Genomic DNA, 9,605 nt, shown 5'->3' with positions numbered 1-9,605 from the left:
CCTCGCCAGCTTGTGGAAGAGGCAGTGATTTCCAATAAATAACAGAGGATGCATTTTGCATTTTTGAAGCCAGTTTATTCCTAAACCACAAAGATTCATACCCGTCCTTCTTTTTGCGCATGTGTCATGCTGGCTGGTTGTATGGATGGATTAACTGTGACAAGCTGTGACATCAGCAAGGGCTGGATGCTGCCTGGCTATGTGGATTTGTAATGCATCCTCCCATTATTGCTGGGCTGACTCATGCACACTTTAGGGTGAGTGAATTATGCATGTTATGGGCCCGGGCAGCACGGACTGAATGAAGTCTTCAGTATTGTGCTCCTGTGCAGAAGCTGTGCCATAATTGTAAAGCAAGCAGATTTTCAGTCCCTGCTTATACAAACAATATAGCTGAGAAGCAAATGCAGGCAAGTATTAATGCTAACAAATAAATGAAGAAGTAATAAAGTATGCCAGTTCTTTAGCATGGATGCAGTAGTCTTTGGCCTTGTAACTTTGAAAAAGCCTCTGAATGAAGTTTTAGATCTGCAAAGCACATGTGAAAAGCACAGGTTGTGTTTTGCCTGAGGACTGCCAAGGAGGAAGAATCGGTGTTCATGAACCTGAAAAGGTCAAGTGATCATGGTTATTTTGGGATATGGGGATTTCATGGAAGGCAGCCAATTTACCATATCATAATGATCACAGGAAGCCAGAGCACATGGAGCAAGAACATGGTAGAAGCAGCTCTGCTGTAAATGAGTGCTGTATTGTCAACTTCCACTGCATTCAGAAGAGGGAAGTGTTTATTAATAACCCAGGAGCCTGCTGATTTAATAGTTACTTATTAATGATCTTGTGATCAAACCTGAAGTACCAGTCTAGTAGGGATTTTTTGGTTGACATTGAGGAAATGTGGAGCAGTAAGTGCTGAGAAGGCAGCCTCTGGAAAGGTGAATGCTAATGATGGCTATCCTACCCTTCATATACTCTGAAGTATCATTTCTGTAGTGCTCATTCTCCCTTAGTATCTGCTTTTACAGTCCAGAGGTTTTCAGAACAAGAAACTTATGTAGAGTTGGTGGTTTTGGAGCAAACAAGGTCTTAGTAACAACCTGAACTTTAAACAGGCTTCATTTAATTCCTCAGAGCTGGAAAAGTAAGTAAAGAACAAGGAGGCAGGATCCTTTTGTGTCGTAACAGGGATGTGGAGGGCAACAAGTTGCCTTCTTGGAAAAGGAAAACTTGCTGACATTTCCTATCTGGAGCTTTTGACCTTCATCTTGAAGATGCTGTGCTCACAGCTTGCATGCTTCACTGTCACTTCAACAGTCTGCTTCTCTGGCTAAAGCAGTAAGTTACTTCTGGAGAACCTGGTAGCAGCAAGAGTTTGAACTGGCATAGTTTATCACTGTTTGTTCCTACTTCTTTCCAGTGAACATTTTGGCTGCGGACACTGAGCTTCTCTCCAGGTTAGACAGGCTTGTATGTCTGTATGGTCCCTAAAATGGTGTCATGGACTCTAGAAAATCAATTTTTTGGGACACTGTATCTAAGGATGCTCCTGATAGTAGTCACCTGCTGCAACTGTTGACCCTTAGTTGACTCATGAGAGGGGGAATTTAATTATCATGAATATTTACACTTATCAGAACAATGATGACTGTGCTACCATTGGTCCACATCTGGGCACCATGGCCAAGGGAGTGTATGCTTGCAGGAAACAGCTTACAAGGCCAAAGATGGTCTGGCACACAGCTAAGCATCTCTAATCAAATGAATAATGGTGTGTAATATGTTCATTCTCTGAACAGACACCGTAGCAGGGTAGTGGCTTAGACTGCTCTTTCACTTCTTTCTAAGACTGTAACACAGAAAACCTATGGAACAGTGTCTTTTTTTAGGTGGCTCCCTCATGGAGTGCACCTTTCAAATCTGAGGTCAGCCAATACCCTGCTGAATAATCTTGTTTACTGTTAAGATGTCATTTGCACCTCTCCTTTGCCAAAAGCTTGTGCCAGTGTTCTGTGTGCTAGTTCTTGGCAGCATTTGCCACTAGGCAAGCAGTCTTTTCCAGCAGAAGCTCCCAGTGAGGCTGTAAGCAGACTCCGCTGCCTTGGGAGTGGTGCTAGCCAGCCACTGTGGCCAGTCTACCAGAAGAGAGGCTGTTCTCAGACATTGGTGAAAGCAAGCCAGATTATGGTAGCTTCTGATGTGCATGGTAACTGTCCACCAGAAATGTAGAGGGAGGCCACATCAGCTGAGTGAGAATGTCAGGATGAGAAAGTGTATAGATATTTCCCAATCGTATCAATCCTAGGTCAGACAAAGCTCTCTTCAAAGCTCTGTTGATGGTTACCTTACTTGTTACCTTAGAGTTCCTAAACAGGCTGTGAGCTACTGACAGAGGTCAGCCACAAGGCTTCCTATCCCAGGAAATTTGTTCAGTACATTACAGTAAAGTTTGATAAAGTTAGCTTGACGTGTAATCAGAGATTCAGTACTTGACTGAAGATTACCTGGAATGGAAACACTCCCTGCCTGTGTTTTTCTTGCTCTCTTCTCTGTAGATAAGATACTTGGTCCAATGTCTGCGTGTGCACTTGCTTCCGAGGGCATGCAACGATGTTCCTGAGCAGGATCAACCCAGGGCAGAACAGAAGCAGCAGATTACTGGACACAAGAGGGAAGCTGTAGCTGTAGGCTAAGGAGCAGTATCCACAGCTGTACTAACCAGGGCAGACCTGGCTGTGATGCAGGGTGTTCACAGCCAAAGCTAGCTTACCCCTGCCCTCCCGAGAGATTAAGTTTGTTGATGGGAGTAGGCTGAAAGTGGTGTGAATAAGAAGCACAATATGATTATCTTACAACACTTCGGCAGCCTATCCAGCCTGTGCACCTGAAAAGGATTTCCTTCCATACTGGAAAAACCTTACTCCAGTAAAGGGAGGCAAGCGGACAGATGTTAACCTGGGCCTGTAACCTTTGACTCAGCAAAGGATGTCCCACAAAGCAAGCCTCTCCAAGGATGTGAGCACCAAGATTTTATGACAGCCAGCAGACTCTGCTCCATACTTATCATTACTCTTCATGTTCACAACACCATTGTTGCTCTTAGGAGCAGGCATGTACAAATGGGTCTTGGAACTGACACCATGACAAAGACTGGAAAGACATCTCACCAGCGGGCAGGAGTGTCTGCAGTATAGCAGTCTGAGGCCTGGGTCTTATATTGGTGCCAGGAAGCCAGTAAGCATGTTTTAGGGTCATTGCTTGTTATGACTGAAGATGATGAAGGCCTTATCTGGCAGGTCTCCCAGAAAAAGCCTAGTTGAGGAACATTTGAGAGGCAGACATAGACAAGACAGTGATCGCTGTTCCACATCGAAATGCCCAACGGCAAACCATGAACAATCCCAGTCTGGCAAGCACTCACATGACATGACAAGGACATAACCTTCTGCATGTTCGTAAGTGAAGATAGTGGTGTCTAGAAACCATAACTTAAGGGTAGAGAGATCAGAAGATGAGCAGGCCAAAAAAAAAGAAGACTGTAAAAGTCTGTGAGCCTGCTACCAAGGACCCAGTCATAGGTCTGCGGTGCTGCACCAGCAGGTCCTAGGTCAGATATACCAAGCTGTTTTGAACAACTTTGACAATGTTAAGTGAATTTATCCTGGGTCTGGGACTTACCTTGTCACATGCCTGTGACAGTTTTGATATGGTCTTCAGTGTCCTAAAATTATATTTATAGGACTCCTGGTAACAGCCTGATAGTTGAGCCAATCTTCCCCCTGCAGAATGTTTGTAAATAATACCAGCTTGTGAGATTCCTGCTGTGCCCCATGCATGGCAGTCAGCACAGCTTCCAGACACCTCATGGCATGCAACCATGCAACCCAAATTCTAGTGGTACTGTATAGGTTATGTAAAAAAAATAAATAAATAAAAAAAATGAACCATCAACTGCACATCAGAAAAGTAGTATGGGTGCGGATAAGATCAAGATCTGAGAAAGCTGCAATCCTAGCAGTTAGGTAATAGTTTCACTAATAGGAGCATACTGCCTTAATCCAATTGCAAGCAAGAAAAGATTCCCATGAAGTGACAGATCAGCCCAAGGATATAAGAAGTACCTCTACATCTACACATATAACACAGGATCTCATGTACTGTCACTTCAGTCATGGCTAGCAATGGCATTCTGTTTTACATGTTTTACTTAATTGATACAGGAGGAGAAATGTGCTGGGTCCTTAAGTGTACATGCATCACATCGAAGGCCTTATTTTCCTGTATGTTTTCACATAGTACTGTGTAGACCTTAGACTGGAGTCAGGAAGACAATAGCTCTTTTGCTATTATCTAAATGGTGTTATTAAGTTTTTACAAGACAGTACAGTTAATCATTCTTATGCTCACTGACTGTAAGTGTGCATGTAAGCAAATATTTCAATAGAACACAGGGTACAACTGGAAATAGTTAATGGATCTGAGGGAGTAGAGCTACCTTTTGCAACAGAATATTTGTCTTTGAACTTTGGAATAGGACTGTCAGACTTTTTTTTTTTAACCTCTGTCTAAGCAAAAAAAAACCCCCAAGTTCCAAATGGCTGTTCTTTCATTCAGCAGTAATTTCTAAAATGCTCTTATGGCTACTAAAGTAAATAAATATCTTTCTGCTCCATTTGACTCTGGCAGGAGCTGCAAGCCCATCAATGGCTGCAGACATGACAATTTCTGTCCTGGTGGTAGGGCATACTTTAAAAGAGAAAAGCCAGCTGCAGGTCTTTGGTAGAGGAGTGTGACCATGCATGGGCTGAGATTGTGTGCTTGGTTACATCACAGATGGAGCTGGTACAGTGGATATAGCTTATGTTACATCTGTTTTGCCTGTCCTATTTTCATCTTCCATATCATAGTCGGAGATGCTGATGGCACTTTGTCCTCTTCAGGTTGTACACTTCCCTTCTTTATTCCCTAGGCAATTTTGTCTGCCTTTCTTAATTCTCTGGGAACTTTGGGATTGCTAATACAGGTTCTTCACTGAAACCTTCCCTTGGCAAGAAAGCACAGAGGAAAAGCCCAGTCTAAGAGGCTCACAAATGCATGGGAAGGCACAGAAGGAAGTTGTGAATCTCAGCACAGAGCCTATCATTGATTTAAGAGATCTGCCAGCTGCCCCATTCACACTTTTTATCCTTTGTGTCCAGCTGGCACTGATCTGTTATAGAAACTGTGTGTGATTGTGTCTCCCCCTTCCATCACATCTAGAACATTGCATCAGCAGTTCACTTGTACAGATTTCCACCCAAGCAGAAGCAGTGTGCCTGGGAAAGAGTAGGCAAGGCAGCAGAGGCAGGGCTCAGGCTGCACTGTACCAGAGAAATTAGGTGTAGTGCTCTGGCAAGGATGGAGAAATCAGCTTTGAGAGCTGCTGGCAAGACCCTGATCATCCCTCTTATATGACCAGGGCTGGACCTACCTCAGGGGTGCTTACAAAGCCTTTTGCTTAGGGCATACTGAAGTCAGAATTTGGCTTGGGCCAAATGGCTGCAAGTCACACTACCGGAATGTTGTCAACAGAACTTCATTTTTAATTCCTATTTGACACTTCATACTGGCAAAACTTCTGTCTTGTCAGATTTCAGTTAAATCAGGCCACAGATTCAGAAGTTACAGGAAATCATGCATTGACCCACATACTACATTATTTTTGTTTTCACTGGATACCAGGCAAGAAAAGCCTTTCAGGAGTTTAAAGGGTATCTTCAAATGTGTCATAGATAAAATTCAAATGCCAGTTTTTATCCCCTGGGTAAAAGAACTCCAGTGTTCCTATACAGGTGCATGCCCAAATTTTACTACCTGTGCTCCTGCAAGATTCATTGGCACAAAGGGGTGCATCATGGGGCTACTTCTAAGTATTTGAACACAGATATTCAAGGCTGGATAAAAGGGTTGCAGCCTGAGGTCCTGGGAATACAGGAGAAGTAGTAAGCAAATGCTAACAATGAAGTAAAAATCACATCGTGTGCATAAATGCAGCATTCTTCGAAAGATACAAAGTTGTTTCTCAGCTGGACCTAAGCCCCTAAGAAGCACTACTAAGAAAGCTGTATTATATATTGCAAATTAAGAGAACATTAAGAGAGACTGCATATGAGACAAGGTGGAAACCAGCTGGCCTAGCAGTAGGTAATCAAATGGAAACGGAAAAAACAGCTTAGCTGAAAGAAGTCTAGGTAAATTTCAGTTCAGCAAAGATGCAGAAATCTTAATATCCTGTTAAAAACTCAAAATCCAGCAAGCAAGTTCATTATATTGCTTCTATTGCTGCTGCTGCTGGAATAGGAAGGGGCATGGGTTGGACAAGAAGCATGACTTGCTTATGGTGAGCACCCATTACTTTAGAGGAGGAAAGTTTGTGTATAATTCTGAGAACATTAGTTACATGTAAATTTAGAGAGCCAGAAGAAGGCAGCCATCTGACCCATTATCTGCAACTAAGTGCCACCTTTGCTATAATATTTATGTTTTTCCTTTTTATTACCTGTATTCTTCAGATTGATGAATGGGAAACTTCACTACAATTTTACTGCCTTGGATAACCTTATGGATCGCCTGTGGGAAAATAAGCTAATTCCAGGTGAGGGCAGCTCCCTACCTCCACAACGTGCTACATCTGTTTGCCTATGTTGTGCAATCATCAGAGAATTCTTAGCTTTGCCAAAGCTGATTTTGATAAAAATCCATTCTTCTCCTTTTTGCCTTTACCTTATATCCATATAAACACAAAGTGTGAGCAAAACACATTTACAACAATTAAGACAACATGAATAGTTTCACATTGCTTTCAACAACAGTTAGAGATGTATAAATTCGGAAATTACATTAACATGTACCTAAAAGGGCCAGTGAAGCATCTACTCAAAGGTATAGTTTCCACTGAATTTCGGCAAATATCCAGGTTCCCTCTGAGACCTGAATTTATGATGGTAAGTATTAGTATTGATTACTGTAGTCATTGACAAGTAACAAGTTTGAGCAACCTCAAATCTGAAATATTCCCGGTGGGAACATGTTAAAACAGGAAAGCCCATTTAATGATGCTTCTTCATTAACAAGTTTGTTACAGATAATGCAATAATCCCTTTGTTAATCAAAAGTCAATACCATTCACAAAAAAAGAAAACCAATCTTTGATGCCTTTTTTAGGATTTGAATTGATGGGGAATCCATCAGGATATTTTTTTGATTTTGAAGATAAAGAACAGGTAGTAAGGTGGAGAAACTTAATTACACTTCTGGCCAACAGATACATAGGTAAGTTTTGAAAAAAGCCCTTTTATTTGTTCTGTTGTAATCCCTTCTAACTACCTCAAAAAGTTCTGTGTATTGTGATCAATTTCAAGACCCTAGATGTCAGCACAGAACTGGAAAGACGGCATGCCGGAGCAGACAGTGGGATAATAGCTAGTTTTTTTGCTGATCTGTGACTAACATCCTGAATGAGTAGTGTGTTCTGGGTAGCACATTTGGCCTGCCTCTGAGGACTGACTTTTTAACTTTGTTATGTTGTTGTGGTTGTAAACCACCAGCTTGCACTAGGACATGGTAATCTGAATACTTCCCACATGCCAGCTTCAAATATCTCTAATGAGACAGAAGCTGCAACCTGCATTAAGGCGAGGTGAGTTCCCTAACCACAAGGCTGTAATGCACATCACCTCCCTCTCATCTTTCATCTTTTTCAAATATTGCTGTGCTTCATCAAAAATGAGAGATCATTTTGAAACTACCAACACCACATTTCCCTCATTATTAAAAAAGGTAATATATATACCCTGTTATAGCTCTGGGTGCTATTGGATTGTCTGGATCAGTGAGTTACTAACTGATAGGATTGTCTGAATATATAGCTCACTAGTAAATGAGGCCTTCTGCAGATAGGTATGGATTGGAACATGTTGCTAAATGGAATTTTGAAACATGGAATGAACCAGACCACCATGACTTCGACAATGTCTCTATGACAGTGAAAGGTAAGCATGTTTTGGAGCACTTACTAGTGTAGTAAAGCGAGACAGGTATGTTGGGTGGGTGGAGGGTTGACAGTGGGAAAGGAGAGATGCTGGCAAAGAAATACGGTAGATAAGAAAGATAAGGAATGTGAAAGTTATATCTAGTCTGTTTTGCTAAGGTCATGTTGCTGATTGATAACACTTTGTTCCCTGCTTGGACATCAGTATAAATACAGGGATAGCAGAACAGGGAAAACAGAAGAGAAGTTACACGAAGAAGATGCAGTTCATTATTTCAATATAAAGTAAGGTTACTGGGGTTAAGTGGGTAAAGGGTGCAAAACTGTTCGTTGATAGATGCATGCTTCGGGAACTTGTCCTCACAAGACCTTTGGAAGAACCTTGTGAATGCAGCTGAGGTTGGATGTCTTCTCATGCTGTCAGTGTATAGGGAAGGGTCGCCTCAGTTTGTGAGGTTCTGCCAATAAATGCAATAATAGAGTTATGACATCTCCCAGTAGTTTTAGATCAAAACTCTATTTTGAGTTACCGTCTTTGATACATGCATCTGCTTGGACTTCAGGGTTTCTCAACTATTATGATGCCTGCTCAGAAGGATTAAGAGCAGCCAGTCCTCTACTAAAATTTGGAGGGCCTGGTGATTCCTTCCACCCCTTACCAAAGTCACCCATATGCTGGAGTCTTCTGGGTCATTGCTACAATGGAACCAACTTCTTCACAGGGGAAACTGGTGTAAGGCTGGACTACATCTCTCTCCATAAGAAGGTCAGCCCAAGATTTGAATTTAAGGCTATTTTGTTAATCAGCTCAATCCAAGTTACATTTTATTCTGATTTATGAAGTTGATTTCCAGATGAGTGTCCAGCCTGTAGCAGGAAGCATGGCTACCTATTCTAATGAAACTTTGAAGATGTTCAGTTGCAAGACTTGAACTCAAAGGAAATTTGCCTTTGCCTAATTCCCAGGGGGAAACAACTCCTCTACCTCTTTTCCATTTTATATTCTAGGAGGAACAGCACATGCTGTAGTGGATTAAGTAAAAATACTAATACTGTCTGACCCATGGCTCTTTAGGGACCCCATAAACAAGATTTTAGAATATGTTGATGTTTATGTGTTTACTACTGTTTTCTCACTTCCACTAAGGAGGTATGAAATATTGTTGCAGGGAGGTGGGAGTTCTCTCTACATCTTGCAACAAGAAATAGAAGCAGTTGAACAAATTCAGAAGCTGTTCCCAAATTTTGCTTCTATTGCCATATACAATGATGAAGCAGATCCAATGGTTGGATGGTCCATTCCACAGCTGTGGCGAGCTGATGTGACCTATGCAGCTATGGTTGTAAAGGTAAGTGTTTATTGACAGTCTTGTCACAGTAGGGTCTCCTGATGGGTTAATGCATTTACAAAAGTAGACTGACAGTCAATTTTTAAGCAGCTACTCAGAATAATAGATCCAACAAAAGGACAGCTCACTATTGATACAGCTGGGGTTTCCCTTAGTAGTCTGGTTTCAGTAGCTTTATTTAGTTTGTATTCGTTTTCTTTATCTTCCCTTTCAAAAAAAAACCAAACAAC

At 41.7% G+C, this 9,605-nt stretch overlaps 1 protein-coding gene across 4 annotated transcripts in view; it reads left to right on the top strand.

The window, feature by feature from the left end:
• The window catches only part of IDUA (alpha-L-iduronidase), a 48,157-nt gene that overhangs the window by 25,801 nt on the left and 12,751 nt on the right, over window positions 1-9,605 (top strand). For all 4 annotated transcript variants that reach the window (XR_008744735.1, XM_055790509.1, XM_055790508.1 and 1 more), the window contains 5 exons: window positions 6,549-6,631; window positions 7,201-7,308; window positions 7,932-8,027; window positions 8,590-8,792; window positions 9,196-9,375. Coding sequence is in view for 3 of the 4 variants with exons in the window: in XM_055790509.1 (XP_055646484.1) it covers window positions 6,549-6,631; window positions 7,201-7,308; window positions 7,932-8,027; window positions 8,590-8,792; window positions 9,196-9,375 (670 nt within the window). In the remaining variant the exon portion in view is untranslated. The remainder of the gene's footprint in view (window positions 1-6,548; window positions 6,632-7,200; window positions 7,309-7,931; window positions 8,028-8,589; window positions 8,793-9,195; window positions 9,376-9,605) is intronic.

Source organism: Falco peregrinus, chromosome Z, assembly GCF_023634155.1.
Source record: "Falco peregrinus isolate bFalPer1 chromosome Z, bFalPer1.pri, whole genome shotgun sequence".
NCBI lineage: Eukaryota > Metazoa > Chordata > Aves > Falconiformes > Falconidae > Falco > Falco peregrinus.
This window is presented reverse-complemented; position numbering and strand designations above follow the sequence as displayed.